The sequence below is a fragment of the Nycticebus coucang genome, chromosome 10 (assembly GCF_027406575.1).
Source record: "Nycticebus coucang isolate mNycCou1 chromosome 10, mNycCou1.pri, whole genome shotgun sequence".
In the NCBI taxonomy this organism is placed as follows: domain Eukaryota; kingdom Metazoa; phylum Chordata; class Mammalia; order Primates; family Lorisidae; genus Nycticebus; species Nycticebus coucang.
Genome location: NC_069789.1, coordinates 13,844,823 through 13,865,299, shown reverse-complemented (window position 1 = coordinate 13,865,299; position 20,477 = coordinate 13,844,823). Strand labels below are relative to the sequence as shown.

Below are 20,477 nucleotides of genomic sequence, written 5' to 3'. Positions count from 1 at the left end.
ATACAAAAATTAACTCAAAGTGGGTTATAGACCTAAATAGAAAGCCAAAACCAAGAAACTTCTGGAAATAAACATAGAAAAAACTTTTTGTGACCTTGGGTTAGGCAGTGATTTCTTAAATACATCAACCTTTTTAGTGTTAGAAAAGAGAGCTCATGGGGGCGGTGCCTGTGGCTCAAAGACAGGGCACCGGCCCAATATGCTAGAGGTGATGGGTTCAAACCTAGCCCTGGCCAAAAACCACAAAACAAACAAACAAAAAAAAACAGAGCTCCCAGTATGTCTTGTAGACCCGTGCTTCCTATAGACCCGCTACAGCAGGTGTCCTCAAACTTTTTAAACAGGGGTCCAATTCACTGTCCCTCAGACCGTTGGAAGGCCGGACTATAGTTTAAAAAAAAAACTATGAACAAATTCCTATGCACACTACACATATCTTATTTTGAAGTAAAAAAACAAAACGGGAAAAAATACAATCACACTGCTTCCTGTGGCCTGCAGGCCGCAGTTTGAGGACCCCTGCGCTACGATATGTAAGTCCCATGGTTTGAGTTTGAGCTTGTAATGTCCTCACGCTAACCTTTTTATCATTTCTCTGAAAGTCCTGACAGCAGTGTGTATAGGAGCTTTTCCCGGCTAATTTATTGGCCAGTAATTCTTTGTAGAAAGCCTTTGCCTTTCATTTGTATGTACACATTCCTTTCATTTATTTTTTCTCCCTAAAACTCTGGAGAAGAGAATCAGTGACTTAGGATAGGACTGGTGTGGGATCTTGCCTAGGTTTTTAAAATAAAACAAATTCCAGTTATTACTAGTTCTCTGAATCAGTGGTACAATTTTTAATCATACAATGGGATGAATGCTAGAAATTCATGTGGACAGGGTTGAATCTTTGATTCTCTCATATATGCACAGTCATAGAAGAAAACTTAGAACCCAGCTGTTAAGGACAGAATTTTTACTTTACCTTTAAGTCACAGGGCCTTTCCAATTGTACTTGCTTCATTTCGGAGCCTCAAAGAGCTTGTGGGATGAGAGTTTCCTGTGAGCCTGAGTTACAAACAATCTTCTATGTTGACAGACAAGACAAAGTTAGCCACGGGCTTATGATTAATTTTTATGAATGGTGCCACTTGCCACATTGCTCCAGGCATCTGTGACAGAGGAGATTATGGATTGGGGCTTCAAATCTTGAAGTCATTTTAAAAGCGGAAAACTGGTGAAACAATTTTGGTGCAACCATTCACATGCATCTGGCCATTTTCTATATCTAAAAACAATATTGGAAATTAGTTCTTTGTCCTACATGTGTTCCACAAGTCACCCATGAAGTCGCAGTACAGACAAAATGGGAAATTGTAGCTAAATACGCCTTTATTTACAAAATACTCATTGCAAAATTTTACAATTTTACAATTTGCCATTTTTCCTATGTATTATGACTTTACAGGTGACTTTTGGGACACCCTATATTTGATTAAAGGCAAGTAAAAACATAAAAATAAAGGAAATTGTTATTCAAATAGGTGGTGGGTGTTGATGCCAGGTATGGTGGGAAAATTGATTTTGTCTAAATACAATAAAGATGGAATAGATATATTTCTTCCTATGTATTTCGTATTAGCAAGACTTGCCTAAGACACCTGTCAGAGCCACACCTGCCAAAACGTACTTGTTCTTTCAACAAGCATCACATCTTCTAGTCTATCTGTTTGTTTATATATCATATATGCACAGTTAAAGTAGGTAAAAGTGTCAGAGATCTTTTTGCTTTCTTATTTGATGATCAGGACTTTCTAGCATATGGCTGGTTTGCTATGTCATAAATACTACTCAGACATACAGGTTTCATAGGGTGTTTTTAGTCCTGAGAGCCCAAATCTAAGCAAACAGATTTGGGGCTTGACCCTTTTGGATCTTTCTTTCTTTCTTTCTTTTTATGCCATTTTCTCAGTCAGTAATCAGGAGGCTCAGAATTCAGAGCTTTCAGTTTCAAAGTTCAGGCAAAACACCCCAAGAAACTGAAAAGGACCTCAAACTATTCTCAACTGACATGGCATCCCTGAAACTAATCTCCATTCGGATGCACCGAGTTTAGCAAAGCTTCTAAGAGGCTCCTTCCACAATTAGTTTGTCACTCTTTCTTCAGAGCCATCAGCCAAGAGCAAAATAAGCATTAGACTGCACAAAGATTTAGTGTATTAAGTGTTTAAGCACCAGGCATATGCCACAAATGTAGTAAAGAGATGTCAGGACACAATCCGCCCTTATCTTTACTAGTTTAATTTGCTCCTCTACAGAGAGCACTTTTAATGGGTAATTGGCTCTTTTCTCCCCCTAACCCCTTTGGAAGTACCACGCTTTCTTTTTGCAGCAGCTGATGAATTATCTTCATTAGTAATAATGAAGAATTCTGCCTTTCATTCTTAAAATTCATCTGAAGTGCAATGTAATTGAACACTTCCAGGCTCAAGTTGTTCTTATTTAGTGGAAACATATGCTAGGGAAGAAAGATACAAGAAAAATGGAATCATTTGCTCATTCAGTCTTTTTATTCAGTGGCAGAACTTATAGAAATACTAGTCTCTCAAGGTGTAAAAAACCTATAAAATTATTTGAAATCATTGAATACTAGTAATTATATACTTTCGTGGAAGAAACTTCACTTGTACTAGAACAAGAAAAAGAGAACACACGTTGAAGTCAGACAAGAAAACCTACCCATATTGCCACCTGTTGGAATTAACCAGTGTTAACATTTTTATGTATTTTCTTTTTGTCTTTTTATCAAGTTTTTAAAAAATTGCACAAGTGTGGGCACAGCAAGAGGGTGGACCAGAAAGATCATTCAGTTGAGCTCTCCTAGAACAACTGGGGAAATGGAGAGAACCTGGCCATACCTGGCCTGGGTAGTCTTAGCTTAGGGAGCACAGTGTGGAGGTAGTGAGCTGGATACAGTGTATGAGCCTGAGTGGTGGAAATCTGACAAATTAGGCAAGTGATTGCAATGCACTGTGAGCTGGGATGGCTGAACCCTCACAGAGGTCCAGGATGACAGGGAGCCTTTCTGGGGGAAGCTGCACATTGAGGGGAAAGCTTAAAAGAGTGGGCAGACTTGAACAGTATATAACAACCTTATTTGAATGCTGGTTGGAGTGGATTTGCCATAGGTTTGGTGGCTGACAGGTCAACCATACTGAGAATGTCTCAGTGGCCAGGGGGCTGCCAGTATGGGAAGGTCATGAGAAGGTCTTAACAGGGGCCTAACGCACGGCTATCTTAATTCAGGCTGAGGGACTCCTACACCCCATGGGAATTGGAGTCAGGGGGCACTGTGAGATCTGCCCCTGAAGGATTCTTGTGAGTATTAAGATCCCAACCTGGCAGGATCTGAATGCTGAGTAAACAATCAGGCAATCAGTGTCTAAGGGCACCGGCCACATATACCAAAGCTGGAGAGTTCAAACCCAGCCCTGGACTGCTAAACAACAATGATAACTACAAAAAAAAAATAGCCAGGTGTTGTGGTAGGCACCTATAGTCCCAGCTACTTGGGAGGCTGAGGCAAGAGAATCACTTAAGCCCAAGAGTTAGAGGTTGCTGTGAGCTGTGAAGCCACAGCACTCTATTGAGGGCAACTTAGTGAGAATATGTCTCAAAATAAATAAATAAATAAATAAATAGTAGCCCTAAATTGGCTTCTGATATTCTATCTATTCAAAGATTATAAAAGCAAAATTTATTTATTTTTTCTGTTTCCTGGTAATTCTCAGTCTCTTTTATCTAATGTCTACCATTATTTTCTGAAGTTTCACTCTGGTTTATAGGTGTGAATTTAAAACATCCTGCTCCTTTTTGTTTTATGATTCCATCATTTATTACTTTAGGAATTTAAAAACACTTATTTTGTGATACTTTTCAGGTTGCTTAGTCTGTTTCCTTTGATATATACTCTTCTCTTTCCTGTGTTACTCACAATGTTTCCTTTGATATATACTCTTCTCTTTCCTGTGTTACTCACAATGTTATGTTCTTAGGCATTTTTATACGAATGTTCTGGGAGCTCAAATTTTACAATTTCTCCCATGTTTCTCTTTCATGGGAAATCACAGCCTGTTTCCCAGGTCTGCACTAGGACCAATTTGAACTTTTATGCTCAGGGAAAGCTACTGTATGAGTGATGTTTTTCCTTTCCCACACCTGCTGGTGGCCCAACCATGGCTACTGGAGCTCGCTAAAGCTGTCTACTTAGTCTCTATTCATGGGAGAGTGTTTTGTTTTTCACCCTGAGCTCCTGGACATCAGTGTTAATCAGGTCTGCACTCAGAAGGTCTGAGAGATGCTGGGGCCACTGCTCCTCCACTTTCTCCTTGGATTCATGTCCTGTTCTCCTATGGCAAGTGATTTTAGTCTCTGACAATTACCAAATGTTACTTTGAGTTGTGTTCTTTAGAAAATGGCTCCTTTTCTTATCATCTCTGTGTTTGTTGGTTTTAAAACTTCAAAAGTTGTTGTCATTTGGAGAGAGGAGAGAGGGATGGTTTCAGAATGTGTTTAATTTGCCTTTAGAAACTGAAGAACTTCTTTAGCCTAGAGGCAGCTGAGACTATTTCTGGTATCTTGTACTATGGCCACTAAGGTTTACTAGCAAAAAGAAGTAGAAAGAAGGCTTTTTTGTTTGTTTGTTTGCCTGAATGTTTAAAGAGGGCTGGAAATGCTAAAGGCAGGAGGAAGTTTGGGGAACAAGGTAGAGAATGAGTTCCTGAAGTCGATCCTGTAATGTGTCCTGTAGGGAAGAAAGTGCCAGGACACATAAAGTATAGCAAGAGCTGCCATCAGGAATGGATTTGGATACCCAGATGCCGTATCATGAGCAGAGCCAATTCAAACTCTGTGGCCTGCAGGCAACAGTTCTGGGTACATTCTCTAGTTCACAAATTGAGTCTTCCCCAGCCTGTGTACTGCAACCTCACCTGCCATAAGCTCAGCTACCACTTGCGCACATCACCCAGCCTGGACGTGACAGCTCACCTGGAAAACACCCCAGTCACTGTGCCATGGAGTCAATAGGTTACAGGGTCCCCAAGACTTCCCACTGTCAAATCATTCATCTTCCTATGGGGTTCCAATTCCTACTTCCCTGTGTAGTCCAAGAGTCCTCTGGTAATTTAATGTGGGAAGGGAGGGAGAAGCTGTCCTATTTACAGGGCAAAAATACTTTTGGATGCCCTGAACTGGGAAAGATGGGGAGTATTTCGTCCATGTTGTTACTACCACCCTCAGCTGTCTACTCTCAGCTTCACCACCACCTCCTATTGGCTAGGTTTCCGTAAGATCTGTTACTTTACACCCAAGTCAGGTGTCTTAGTTGGTTTTCTGTTGCTATAACTGAACATGTGACACTGGGTACTTTTTTTTTTTTTTTATTTCTTACAGTTAGGAGGCTGAGGAGTCCAAGGCCAAGGGGTTCATGAGAGTTGCATCTGCTGAGGAGTCTGCAGAGCTCCGAGGCAGCCCAGGGCATCGCATGGAAAGAGCCTGAGTAGCTTTTGTAACAGACCCGCTCTTCTGATAATCTATGAATCCATTAATCCATGAATGCACTAAACCATTTATGAAGGAAAAACAAATATAACCCAATCACCCTTTGCATACCCCACCTTTTAATACTGTTTCATAAGGGGGGCCCAGCTTTCAGCCTGTGTTTCAGAGGAGACACACATTCAGATTGCATCATGAGGCTACAGATACCTTCAAAAAAGCCATTGCTTCTAATTTCTGGAGCTGCAGTCTTCAGAACCCATTTGCTCAAATCACTGTCTCCTTGACAGCCCCACATCACCTTTTGTCCTCTCATTGGTCCTGATGCTTTATTGACCCTATCTGATTGGCTCCCATCCCCACATCACACCTGACTACACTACACTCCTGGGGCACGTGGCCTCTGGTGTCCTGACTCATCACTCAGTTTTTCTTTCCTGAACTTCACCCCTTATTCCACTGTAGCTGAGGGCCGGGGTTGGATGCTTCTTTTATCTTTCTAGAAACATGCCCTTCTGGAGAAAAAGAAGGGGAAGAGGGAAAGATAATGATTATTTCTTTACTAGCTATCTACTAAGTACTGTGTATGTAATGATTTACATACATTATCTTAATTCCTTCAACCAATACTGGAGTTAGATGTTATTAACCTTTAAAAAGCTATCAAACATGCTCCAATTATTTGATTTTCCCCAAAACGTAAAATAATTAAGGTTTTATAACCTAGAAAAGACATCAAGATTTATTAATCAATTTATTAATCAAGAAGTATTCATGTCTACTGAGTTTCTAATGACTTTTTTGAAAATGAAGTTAACAACCCATTACATTTCAGCTCCAAGGAGTTCCCTCAAATATCTAAGAGCATATACAAGTTTTTACTTTAATCTGACATTTAAATAAAAAACATTTTATGTCTTATAGATTTCTTGCTGTCTTTTAAAAAGTGAGTTCTATGAGGAAAGGGCCAAGGAAGGTTTTGGTGTAGGGAGGGTAATGGGTGGGGCCACATCCACGGTGCATCTTAGAATGGGTACAGGCAAAACTTACTAAATGCAGAATACAAATGTCTACATACAGTAACTAAGAAAATGCCATGAAGGCTACATTGAACAGTTTGATGAGAATATTTCAGATTGTATATGAAACCCGCACATTGTACCCCTTGATTGCACTAATGTACACAGATATGATTTAACAATAAAAATAAATAAATTAAAAAAATAATAAAATTAAAAAAAAATTTTAAAAAAGAAATAAATAAAAAGATAAAAAGTGAGTTCTGGGGCTTGGTGCCCATAGCATAGTGGTTACGGCGTCAGCCGCATACACTGAGGCTGGCGGGTTGGAACCCAGCCCAGGCCTGCTAGACAACAATGACAACTGCAACAAAATATAGTGGGGCCTTGTGGCGGGCCCCTGTAGTCCCAGCTACTTGAGAGGCTAAAGCAAAAGAATCGCTTGAGCCCAAGAATAGGAGGTTGCTGTGAGCTGTGACACCACAGTACTCTACCCAGGGCAAAAGCTTGAGACTCTGTCTCAAAAAAAAAAAAAAAAAAAGTGAGTTCTGGGGTATAACTCTCTCAATGAAAAGATAAAGATGTATGGTTGTACAAAAATGTATGACATATGCCATCTGTGTGTTTGTGTGTGTGAGATGTGTGACTTTAGTTCCCACTGTCTGCTTTATATCCCTTAAATTCTTCACTGTCATACAGCATTTTTTAAAGTGGCATATAGGGCAGATTGGTACCTTTGGTTATTTCCTGTTGATGTTCAGAGGGCTAGAAGAATGAGTAAGGAGGTAGTCACTGACACCAGTAAAACCACTGGATATTCAATATATTCTTTCAAATATGTATCTAAGGACACTAAATCCTATGTGTGAAGGTAATCAAAGAATATAGTTCAACTAAATTCATGCTAGCAGCCAAGACTTACCTCCTCTAATTGTTCAAAAAGCATCATATAAGAAGTTATCAGTGAGCCGGGAGAACCAGGGGACACAGCTGTGATTCCTCAGGAGCCAGATCAAGTCACACAAGGCTCACAACAAGGAGGAAAGGATTTCTGGCTTCATTTGTCTTCCTGGTGTCTGCTGAGATACAGCTTAGATAAAGTTGCTGGCCACATTTCTGTTATTCTGATTCAAGTGAAATTTCTTTGCAGATCCACAGAAACCGTTATTATAAGCATCGCCAAGGCAAGAATTGGGTCAATGCAATTTAAAGGATGAAAATAGTTTTGCAATGTGCGAGTAGAAACTCTGGGTTATTGGAGGATAACTTTTCAGATATTCTTAAAGCGGAAAAAGACTTCTTGAAAAAGCCATTTTATTCAAGAGAAACTTGAGAGATTTTTATTCTATATCTTACAGATCAAATGGTCTTTGAGTGGGGTGCCAGGTAGTGGCCAAGGGTTTATTGGAGCTACTGGCAAAGAGCCCCAAAACTTTTCTATGGGATTCTCCTGAAATAACACTTTTTGTATCCAAGTCTTGTCTAGACTATATTAAATGGAATCACTAGGCCATTTTAAAAGCTTTTCTGTTCTTGGACCAAGAAACTGAATAACTTTTTTACTAGGAGTTTCACCATGCTTGGAATTGCCAATAAGGATGAATTTTTCCATGATTTGGAATTGCCAGAAGGGATTGACGTCAAGGGAATGACAATGCATGAAAAACCGCCACTGAAGTAATGAATGATATTTGTTAAAGCTCATTGTTTACAAACCACATTCTTCTAAAAGGATTTCCATGAAATATTTTTGATTTCCTTTAATATTGAATTTTTCCAAAAAAATTGATTTTTTATTTCATTTAAATATTTTTACTAACTAGAGATTTAATTTAACTTCACTGCCAGTTGTCAAGATTGTTCCAAAATAATTGTTTTTAAGGGTGAAAGTCAATCTAATCTACTTAATTTTATTTGCATTTTATGTGTTCTTAAAAAAAACACAAGCGTATAATTAAATCTCCTAAACTATTTACAGTTAGATTACACCCTATATACAGATTTTTCCTATCAAGCCTTGTCCATTTTTAGATGTTTTATTAAGTAGCCCACAGCCTCCACTACTAGTTTCTCACCAATACTGGTAAACTTTCAGGATTTAAATTTATCTATAGTAATCAATAGGCATTAAAAACTCAATCTCTTTTTTTCTAACCAAAGTCTGCAGTGCTTTGGTGTTTGCAAAACCAAACAAGTAAGGCCCATCTCCTGGCTGGGAAAGATTTTTGTCGCTGATCTGATCCTTACAGTGAGTCAGGGTTTTTGTTTTGAGTCTGCGGATGAGCTGCAGAGGTTAGTTTATGAATCTTCTAAAGTCGGTACTAGTATTAGTTTCACATAACTTTACCAAAGGACGTTTGTAGTGTAACAGGAAGGGGTAGTAGGCAGGCCCTGCCATCAGATTGTCTGGGTCAGCGGTTCTCAACCTGTGGGTCATGACCTGCAGGAACTGTATTAAAGGGCCGCAGCAATAGGAAGGTTGAGAACCACTGGCCTAGGTTTTGTTAGCTGATGGGGTTCCCAATACTACCCCCAAATATGGCTCCTTGGCATATTGGATATTTTAAGCTGAAGGAATCTGAGAAACAGTAGATACAGCAGGGACTCCATGACCTTCTCCACAATCAGGTCATGACACTCTCATGAGACAGGTGGCCACCTATACCCAGGGGACAGGTGCATCCTTCTCCCCGAAGATGGAGGGACTCTAAGTAGAATTTGAACAAACAAGCACTAAGTCCCCCCTCTACTGCTCTTGCTCACCCCCCTCGGTCCTACCACATGTTTCCATGAACTTCAACTCTTCATCAAACCTAGTCCAAAAAAAATCCACTCAGGTTTAACCATTTTTTTCAGGTCTTCACTACCTTAGGAAGGCTCCTGCGTCTTGTGAAACTCCTATTAAATGCATCTGTATGCTTTTCTGTTGTTGTTCTGTCTTTGGATATAGAACCTGGAGGGGCAGAAGGAAAGTATTTTTTCCCCTCCCCCATAATTCTCCACTTAGTGGGTGACCTCAAACAAGTTACTTAATCTCTCTCTGCTTTAATGTTCTGAAAATTGCAGAAATAATTTTATAGGATTGCTGTGAGGGTTAAATATGAGGATTTTACAGGCATAGAAAGCCCTTAACGTGGTGGCAGGCACCAAGTAAGCACATACTAAATGTTAGTAATTACATCAAGCTGTCAGCTCTCCATATCCATTGGTTTTTCAGTTTTTTTTTTTTTTTTTTTTTTTGAGACAGAGTCTCACTATGTCACCCTAGGTAGAGTGCTGTGGCGTCACAACTCATAACAACCTCAAACTCTTGGGCCTAAGCAATTCTCTTGCCTCAGCCTCCCAAGTATAGCTGGGACTACAGGTACCCTCCACAACGCCTGGCTATTTTTTGTTGCAGTTGTCATTGTTGTTTAGCTGGCCTGGGCCGGGTTCAAACCCACCAGCCTCGGTGTATGTGGCTGACGCTGTGACCACTGTGCTATGGGCGCCGAGCCTATCCACCAGTTCTGTATCTATTGATTCAACCAATATCAGATGGAACATATTGGGGGGGAAATATTAAAATTTTTAAAATTTAGTATAACAATTATTCACATGGCATTCATATTGCATTAGGTATTATAAATAACCCAGAGATGATTTAAAATATATGGGAGAAATGTATGTATGTTATGTATGCAAATACTACGCCATTTTATATAAGGGATTTCAGTATCTTATGAATACTCAGGGGCAAATGTATTCTCAATGGAACATGTACCCACCAAAAATTAAGAGACATTGAGCTAAGGTATTTTTAGAATTGTGTTTCAAGGGAAAAATCAGTACCTGAGTTGGCAGGTCACACTCAAATATAATAATTACAAAAATATTCCTTGTCAAAACATGGAAATGCATCTTCATAACAAAGCAGAAAGAATTTGCTAAATAACTCTGAAAATCTGGTAGGCCAGTTTGTATTATAGTGGTCTCAAGTTAGCCTCCAAGTGAAATACTTCCAATCTGTTTCCAGATGCTGTATTATCTGAGCTTGCCTTGAAACCCTGAGACAGGGTTCAGGGTCGCAGCCTAAACTGTAGCCCTCTGGCTGTGGGAGATTTCTCAGCATTTTCCTTCTTAGTGCGGAAGTCAAAATTACAAAAGCAGTGATCTTACAAGGGTACATGTGAAACTCACTAAATGTAGAATATAAATGTCTTAACACAGTAACTAAGAAAAATGCCAGGAAGGCTATGTTAACCACTTTGATGAAAATATTTCAAATTGTATATAAAACCAGTACATGGTGCCCCATGACTGCATTAATGTACACAGCTATGATTTAATAATAATAAAAAAAACTAAAAAAAATTTACAAAAGCAATGAGATTCTGCATCTTTTAATGAAAGATAAAACAACAATATAAACATACACAAATTTACAGAGAAGGGATCAACTTTAATACATTTGGAGTAAAAGGTGTTTTTTTCTTTAAATATGGTATAAAAATAAATGCAAGAAACATTAACCGAGAGTGTACATACAACAAAGACATGGGTTGGTTTCTGACTGTGAATATATTGGTGAAATGAAACTTTCTGTGCTACTTTACTGTTTAATAAATGTGAAGCCATGTGTATACTTATTGATATATGATCTTTTTCTTTTACAATTCTTCCAGTTCGTGAATGACTGAATTTTCAGTGAACTGTGTCTAGCAGAAGCTTTAAGAGAGAGAGAGAGAGAAAAAAAGTTTTACTTCACTTGAACTTGTTCAAAAAGAAAGAACACAAATCTAGCTTAGTAGAAGAAAGAAAGCAGACAACAGTTTGAAATGCATTGAGATGGTAGAGTCTCTTGGGGATGGAATGTACACACAGAAATAACAATTCAGGTCCTTTGCTCATGCAACGTCTTGGTCTAATGTCCTCTGTGCCAGGTGACAACAACGAGCTACAATGTATGTGCAATGACTCCGGTCTGCTTCCATGCTACAAGATGATTCTTTTAGTAAGACTGAACAAGGCTTGTTAACCTCTTTGACGTGAGAGATTTCCCCTGAGAAAAAAAATACAAAACAAGAAAAGAGAAAGAAAATCAAGTATGATCACTGAAAACCTGCTCACTGGTATCATCTATTTATTTCAACTGATTTTTGTGCAAGGGTCAAAACTGAACCCTTCACGTACATCTTATTAAACTTCATGAGCAGCCTTCCTTCCCGCCTCCTGCCCTCTACTGACACATCGAACACAGCCATCCCCCACCCACCACCCTCCTTCCCCTTTCACCCTCTTCCTCCCCACTGCAAACAGACTGATGGTTTCACAGCACAGATTAGCAAATCATAAAAACATATCCATGAATGTTCCATCAAGGCTTAGCAATGAGGCAACACCTAGGATGCCAGCTGGTTATGAAGATGTTACAACAAATATTAGTAAGCTACTCCGAAAGGTAACAATGTGAATGCATTCTTGTTCAACAGTTGAAATTACTGCTGCATTTATAAATTTCTAAAAATGTAAAGGATATGATTTAATTAAGTAAAATGCATTTTTCAGGGTATGATTAGTAACAACTCAAGATTGAGTCTATCCCTTCTCCTATATAGTAATGGAGAAAAAGGTGCCAATTACACATCTGAAGTTAAAAGTTTACTTGTTGCCTATTTCAAACTCTTGAAGTCTTCCCTTTCCTTTTTCATTGACTTCCTCCAACCCCAACCCCAGAAAAATCTGATATGTTCTGATTCCACATATTGTGCTAATACATTGAGTGCATATTCATTTTTTGAAAATGTTGAAAGTGATCACTGTTCCTGTAAATCACAAGTACTCTAAAGAGATAAGAAATTGAAGTGTCTGATCCAAATATTGATGGGTGGTTTTTGTTTCATCTCTCATTTTATGTTCTAGTCCAAAAACAAGTAGTCTACTCATTTAATGGATTTTTTTTAATTTCTCAGGGGATAAAATAATAAGGCAAAATCAAAATATTTTTTGCAAAATATATTTTAGTAATAAATTACAGTCATAGCAATAGTCTTGACTACTTAATGGCTCAGAGGGTGATAGAGGGGTGGGTAGTGGTGGGAGAGAAAGGGTCACTCCTAGCCTTTGTCCAGGAAGGCTTCTGTAACAAAAACAAAAACAAAAACTAAGGAGCTGATGAACAACAGGAATTTATTAATATTTTTCATAATTCTACAGGCTGGAAAGTCCTACATCTAGATGCCTGGAGATTTGGTGTCCAGTGTGGGCCCTCTTCATACCTCACAAGTGATAGACTTTCCTTATGTTCTCACAAAATGGAAGGAGCTAGTAAATTCCCTGGGTCCTATAGGGCACTAATCCTATTCATGAGAGTGCCACCTTTCTGATCTAATCACAATGACCCCACCTATATCCATGTACTGTCACCTTGTGGTTAGAATTTAACATGAATTTTTTGGAGGAACAAACATTCAGATCATAGCATCCACACTTTGGGAACAGGAAAATATGTTTAAGAAATGATTAATAATTCCATAAGCAATCTTCCTTTATATGCCATTTAATTACTGATAAGGGCCTTTCTGCTGACATGAACAGGACCATTGAAAACCAAGCACCATTGTCTTCTGTTTTTCTCATAATTTGGAAAAAGGGTCTACAATTTATCTTTCAGCAATTGAGAGTAGAAGACACTAAAATTTAATAAAGGCATGTTCACTAGGCTATGCCTTAATCACTTTGTGGGAGGAAAAATAGTAAAGTAAATAGAAATTTGTGAACAAGAGACTTTACTTTATAAACAAAATATGCACTCCCTGGCTGCTTTGGTCTGAGTGTTTGTGTCTGCCCCACAAAGTGCCTATGTTGAAACCTAATCACCAATGTGATGGTATTTGGAGGTGGGGCCTTTGGGTGATCAGGTCATGAGGGTGAAGTCCTAACGAATAGTATTAGTGCCCTTATAAAAGAGACAGAAGGGACGTGGGTCTGCTAGGTTTTGCTACAGCAGACTACAATGGACCAAGATACTGTATCTGTTTCCTCTTCCATAAAATGAGGATAATACTAGCACCTTCTTTTAAAGCATGTTCTGAAGACTGATACAAGTAAAGTACTTAATACTATTCTTGGAACATTTCACATACTCAGATTACTGTTACTCAGATTAACACTACTGTTATTATTAGTAATGCTATCAATATATGCTTTCTTCATTAGGATAACCTAACCCGAAGTCATTTTTCTCACTCTGAGAAAGCAGAAAATTGCTAATGAATCAAAAGTTAAAATTATATAGCGTTTCTACCCCAAACCTGGGCAGTAAGATAATTAAGTTAATCAAATAATGTTCGAATCAATAATACTTTTGAATACTTAAAGATTATAATTTTTCCTATAATTACTACTGTCGTCTTTATGCTATTAACACGAATGCATACTTAGGTATACATACATTTATTCTAAAACTGAGTTACTTATATTTAAAAAGTGCTTATTCTTTCTAATGCCATTTGTGGGATGAAGGGAACTCCACATTGGTTGAGAAACAAGAAAGAATTCTTACAGTAGATGACTAAGGGTAAGATGCTAATATAATGCTGTTTCTTTGAATACTACAGATAATGTGATTTGGTTCAAAATTCTTAGAAGAAGAATGAAATAGTAACATTAAGATTTGAATCTCAGATGCAGTCATTTTTATCTGGACTATGGAAACTACTGTCATCTTTATAAATTTCGTAAAAAGAAACATTGTTCTCTTTTCATATTTTTTATTTGTTTTTTCATTTCTTCAAATATTCTCACTTCCTCAAAGCTACCAGTAGTAGATATGGACTTCATCAAAAGTGGTAGATGGTATAAGGTTAGCTTGACCAGCTCTTGTCCCAAGAAATAATTTTAAAAACCATTCTTTCATAGAAGCCCGCCAAGAAATATAGACCTACAATACATTTGGGAGCTTGTGATAATGGAATAACAATGAGAAAAATGAGAACATATATGTTTGAATCTCACTATAGTCAAACAATAAAACTCTGTGTGATACAGACTTAACAAACATTCAGTAAGGTTATTTGTTTTGTTTATTGAGACAATCAAAAAGCAAATTTGGGAGTAACTAACCGCAAAGAGAAATTCAGTGCCCCACTGGGTTCAAGAGGCCATCTAGATTTGAAGATTTAGACACTTAAGATCTATTTGCAAACCATGTGCAAATCCTGCCTCATTCACATGCTGGAAAGGAACATGGAAAGGCCCTACTCTAGGGCAAAAAGAAACTGTTGTGAGTACCCTATCAGTTGCTTTCTATTTTAGAAAGTATTAAATTGGAAAGAATATGGATCCCTTTGTCCAGGAAAATGTGCATTGATGTGATATTTGCATGACAGTCATTTTGTTAACAATCATTTTCAATGAAGTTTCTTGGAAGCTGTATGGAATCAGTCCCTGCCAATGATCTTTTTATAATTTTTCCAAGTTGAAGAATCTGAGAAATTTTTATAGCTAGTTCTAAAGTCTTAATTTTAGAAACTAAAAGGAATAACAAACTCTTCGCAATTGCATTAAAAACCAATTGCTTAAAGTAATTCAGTAATTCTACATGAATACTACTTATTTTTAACCACATAATTACACATGTGTTATGTGATTTAAACCTTTCCTGTCAGATTCTAAAGGAAACAGATTATAGTGGAAAAAAGAAATTTATAGAGAAACATGAACAACAACAATGACAAAAAATCCCCTCCAGATACTGTAAGATTTTGTAATATCTAATTAATAGACAGTATGCTAGAAAAAGAAGCATGTGATCAGTTTCAGGACAGAATAAACCTGACACTTTAAGTTTATTTAGACTTAAGTGAATACAGAGCATCACCCCGACTTATAATACACTAACTGCCAAATAAACAAAGAGAATTTTCTAGTGTCTCACAGTAAAACTTCACCTTGTCCAAACCAATTCCTTCCTATACTTTAATTCTTCATAGAAATTTTGTTATATTTAGTAGGAAAAAAAATCCCACAGACAAAAATAACAACCTACATGTTTGTCCTTAACTTTTCCAAATAAATTATCAAAGTTATAGGTTTTACCCAATTAAAAAAAAATCTTTTTCTTTTTTTTTTAGAGACAGAGTTTTATTTTGTCACCCTCGGTAGGGAAAAAAAAAATCATTCTTACACTTAAAGTAGTCATAGCAAGTTGACAGTAAGGAGCCCTAAGTCAGGAGAAATCTACGTAAAGGCCAAGCTGTTGCCTATAGCCTGAAATCCTGGGGTATGAGGGAAATGGAGGCAACTTTCCACATTCCTCCCCTGCAGACTCTAATCCACAAAGGAAGTGGGGAGAAGCTACATTTACTTGACTGATAAAGCCTACTTATTTTATTACTGTCATAAACACACACAGTTGTCTTGCCCAGCCTACAGAACATAGAACTGGGACCGAGAAGAAATGATAGGGTAGAGAGTTTTAGAAGGTGGCCATGAAAGAGCTTATAGAGAAGAGTAGAGGGTTTAAAGTGCCTTTCAATTTGTTTTTGCAAAAAATTTAACATCTTAACTCTAGCTATTCCCTTACAATTCTTGCTTGTTTCCTTCCATTGCCTCCAAATGTCTGCCATGTGTTGCCGTAGACTCAGCCTCCAAATGTCTGCCGTGTGTTGCCGTAGACTCAGAAGTACATTCTAGAATACCTTATAGGCTGCAGAGACCATGGGAAGGAACTAGGAATGAGAAAGGGGAAATCTTACCACTGCCTTTCCCACTGGTGAATGTTATTTGGTTGTCTGACCAGACGTCGAGCCCCACAACTATGTAATAAGAATGGTGACCATTGGTGGTCATGAGATGCCCTTAGACCTGAGATAGGGAGTGCTGTCATGAGAGTCTGAACTAAAGGATGCTATCTGTTTGTTCTTTTATTCTTACATGAAAAAAGGCCCTTGTTTCACTTGCACATAGAAGTGTTTTTTGCCTGGATTTCAAAATCCTTTCTTACCTCATTTCTGTGGCCTTTCAACGTCTCCTGCACCCTGCTTCTCTGGCAGCCTTTGCACCTGCTGTTTGTTCACCTCAGCTAGAGTCACCTGTCTGGGCATGCACCTATTCAACCTCTACCTTCTCTTCAGAGATGAACTTCTTACTCTCTTCCTTGCTGAAGCTTTCTATCCACCCCCTAAATGCTGCCATTTACCTCTCTGAATTCTTCCTTCCCACAGAATCTGCATCAGTGCATTAAAGTGCCATCTTGCATAGCTTTGTAAGTCATCTGGCCTGGTCGAGCAACCCACAGCTGTTAACCAACATTAATATTATAGATGCCCCCAAATAATTACTTGGTTGTTTATATGGGTTGAACTTCTTGTCTGCAAATCTAATTTTAGGAATAAGCTTCTAGAAATCAGATTTTAATGTCTTGGCTTAAGTAACTTTTCATTCAGGGGAGGAGAGGCATGGTTGGATAAGAGATGAGGCACACTGTTCAAATCCTTAACGTTAACTAATTGGCTAACACGGTCTATGTCTTTTCCACTCTGAAGGTGGAAAGAAGGAACTAAAGCTATGCTAGGCTTTGGGAAGCTCCTCCCTGATTTAAATCAAGCCAATTCTTGTAGGTTTACTTCCAACTGAGTTTACTAAAACACAGTGAATAATTTTTGCAAAACTGTGGAGAGTGTGTGAGTTCTTAGAATGTCAAAGATCAGCTCAAATTGTTGAGGTTTCAGAAGAAAAGGAAAGAGGATTCTGTTGCTAGTTTTGTAGCTGTTGTATTTCATGTTGAACGCTGAAAATATTCTAGTATTATGTAATAAAGAGACATAGTTTATGCATATATGTACATTTAAGTACAGATCACTAGCTTCCTGTGAGAATTGAGAAAAAGTAAAGATAATTACTTTTATTTCCTTAGTTAAAAGTATTTTCCCATAATAAACGTAGAATATTTTCACTAGAGAAAAATGAGGAAAACAGAAAAATATACAGAATAATTACTACTCGGAACACCATTATTTATATACTAGCGTGTCCTACTTTTTAATGTAAAAATACATATTTAAGAATATTTTGACAAGACTAAAATTGTATTGTGCATAGTATTATGGCTTTGTGAGTAGTATATATTAAAATGATTACATTTTGATTAATTACCTATGTTGCATATGTTTTTGCAAAAATAATATTGTTTTCTAAACTTAATGCATTAGTTGGTAAGAAAATCAGTTTAGAGAGATGCAGCTGAAAATTTTAGAAAAAAAAATTACCCATTCTAGAATAGATTGGACAATAGCAGAGTGTACATAGTAAGGAGATGTATTGTTTGTGAAACATTATTTCAGTTCTATACATGCACAAACATACACAAATACAATTTATACAGTAACTTTTATATATACACACACATACACAAATGCATACAAAAAATTATGTAGAATGTGTTGGTTAAATGTGAGCTAAATGTGGGCAGCATTTTGAAAGAAAGATGAAAGCCATTGCTTTAAAATCTTACTTTTTATATCTGCACAATATTCCATCAGTAGACACGTGCTCATGTGTTTTAAGAAATTCACTGTTGTTGTACTTTCAGATTTTGTTCCATAAATCTATATTATATGATGGAATAAAAATTTTTATATGTGTGGGAACATCTGGGATTTCTTAGGATCAAATTACCAGAAGTTGAATTACAGTTCAAAGTGATAGATTGTTGAGGTTGTTAGTACATTCTATCAAGTTCTATTCCAGAAAAATGGTAGCAACTCCTACTCTTATGAACAGTGTAGGAGATCATCTATTTTCTTAATCTCATTCTAACACTAGATGTTACTTTTAAGAAGTAACCTAGTTTGGGGAAAAGTTATTTTGTTGCTTTCTGGATTATATTTGGCTATTAATAATAATATGTTTTCTTTCGGTTTTCTCCTGTATTTATCAACTATTTGTATTCTGTTAAAACTGCCCGTGTTTTTTGCTTATTCTTCTAGTGGTATGTTGCTATGCTGATCACTTGTTTGCAAAGAGCTCCCTTTATAAACTAAATCGGCTCTTTGTCACAGATATGTTCATTTACTTATTTTTTAAGAAGAGTTTGCCAGATTTAAGGATAGGAGTTTGGTATTTCTGGATGAGATAGAGAAAAATGAGGTTCATGGCTAAACAAATAACTATCGTCAAGGTGTGCTGATGTTAAGTAGTAAAATTCTGCTTCCCTCCCTGTTCTTTAATCCAGAAATGTGAATGATTACATGGAAGGAATTCTGATAAGTGAATGCATAATGTGAACTTAATAATCTTGGTTAAAAGACGGGATAACAAAGAGATAACTCCAAAAAATTATGAACAGCTAGAAAGCGGAGCTGTAATTCCCAAGAAGAAAATGAGGGCAAAGGAAGGTCAAGAACCAGCAAAAAGTAAAATGAGCAAGTAAACGACAAACAAATAAACTTAGCAGCAAAAGACAAGATTCAAGAGATGCAATCTCAGCTCATGAAAAAAAAAGATTCTAGTTTTTTTTTTTTTTTTAATTTATTTTAAGCCCCAAACAACTCTACATTTGCTATAGTTGGGGGCTGGTGTAGGAAAACAGATGGAATTTTCAGGCTAGATTTTAAAACGCACAGGATACAAAGGCAGGGAGGTGATATTCCTACCCTGTGCTGTTTGGGCCTCATCTCAAATATTGCATCCAGTTATGATTTTAGGAGACTATTGGCAAACTGAAGTCAATGTAGAAGGTCAGAAACCAAGATAATGAAAGAATAAGAAATTATTAAATGAGAAAACATTAGAATCCCACTTTCCTAATGCAAGCCTCACTCACTCAGATTTAATTTCACGGTGATATTTAAAGGATCTTTATCAAGTTTTCTTAAGTGTTCCTAGAAATATCTTTTTCTTCTCATACATTTCAACAGTCATAAAATATTTTAATAAATTAAGTAAGTGAAAAATGCAGTGAATTGAATTATAGATCATTCTAGGAACAAACACAATCAACTCTTACAATTGGCTGGTCTTAGAAGTATGGGGGACATCACTGGAGAGTGACGTCTCAGCTGTGACAGTTGGTGTGCCTCCGTGGAGAGAGTGTAAAGCATTGGTTTGTCTAGGGCAGTGATTTTCGAAGTGGGGTCTTACAACCAACATCAGCATCACTTGGAACTGCTTAAAAATTAAAATTGCTTGATGGGATTCCACCAAAAAATGACTTTCCGGAAGGTGGGGACTTTCTGGAAGGTAGGGACCAGCAATCTGTGCTGTAATGAGCTAGTCTGGTGATTCCGAGGCAGCTCAAGTGAGAACCACTGACATTTGGTAAGGAATGGTCAGATGGGAATGCTTCTACCTAGGTCATCGTCTTAAAACTATATTGTTCTGAGATGGCTGTGACCACTGCTAAGCAGAGAGAATATGGTTCTAACTCAGAATTCGCATTTTCTAAGCCCCTGATGATTGTGAGGTAGGGGTAGTTGGACCACACTTGGAAAAACAGTGAAGTAGAGAGATTTTAACTAAGGAAAACAAAAGGAAAAAATTGGGTGGGGTTGATGTAAGTCACACCTTCAAGAGATTGATGAGTTGTCATCTACAGAAATGGCTTGTATTATTACTAATTCACATGGCTCCAGGAAGCTAAACTAGGATCAATGCTTGGAAGTTACATGACTGTGGATTACACCAAAATAAGGGTTTTCTGAAAGATGAAATGGACTGCCTGCGTTGTCTAAGGATATCTATCTCTGAAACTTAGGAGCTGGCAAGTGATTGGATGCCCACCTATCTTTGAGCCTACAGAAAAGATTCATGCAATGAATCACGAATTAATTCATGCAATGAATTGAACCTGGAGAAATAGAGGCCTTGAAGTTCCTACCCAATTCTGAGACTTCAAAACTTTAATCATTCCCAATATCCTCGAAGACCTGCATTTTA

At 37.5% G+C, this 20,477-nt stretch overlaps 1 protein-coding gene across 8 annotated transcripts in view; it reads right to left on the bottom strand.

Annotated features, from left to right (window-relative positions):
* Positions 1–10,980: 10,980 nt before the first annotated feature.
* The window catches only part of RGS7 (regulator of G protein signaling 7), a 520,788-nt gene continuing 511,291 nt past the window's right edge, over positions 10,981–20,477 (bottom strand). For 3 of the 8 annotated variants that reach the window (XM_053607468.1, XM_053607473.1, XM_053607471.1), the window contains one exon: positions 10,981–11,601. In XM_053607468.1, the coding sequence (XP_053463443.1) occupies positions 11,551–11,601 (51 nt within the window). In that variant the 3' untranslated portion in view covers positions 10,981–11,550. The remainder of the gene's footprint in view (positions 11,602–20,477) is intronic. The other 5 variants (XM_053607466.1, XM_053607472.1, XM_053607470.1 and 2 more) reach the window with 2 other exon arrangements.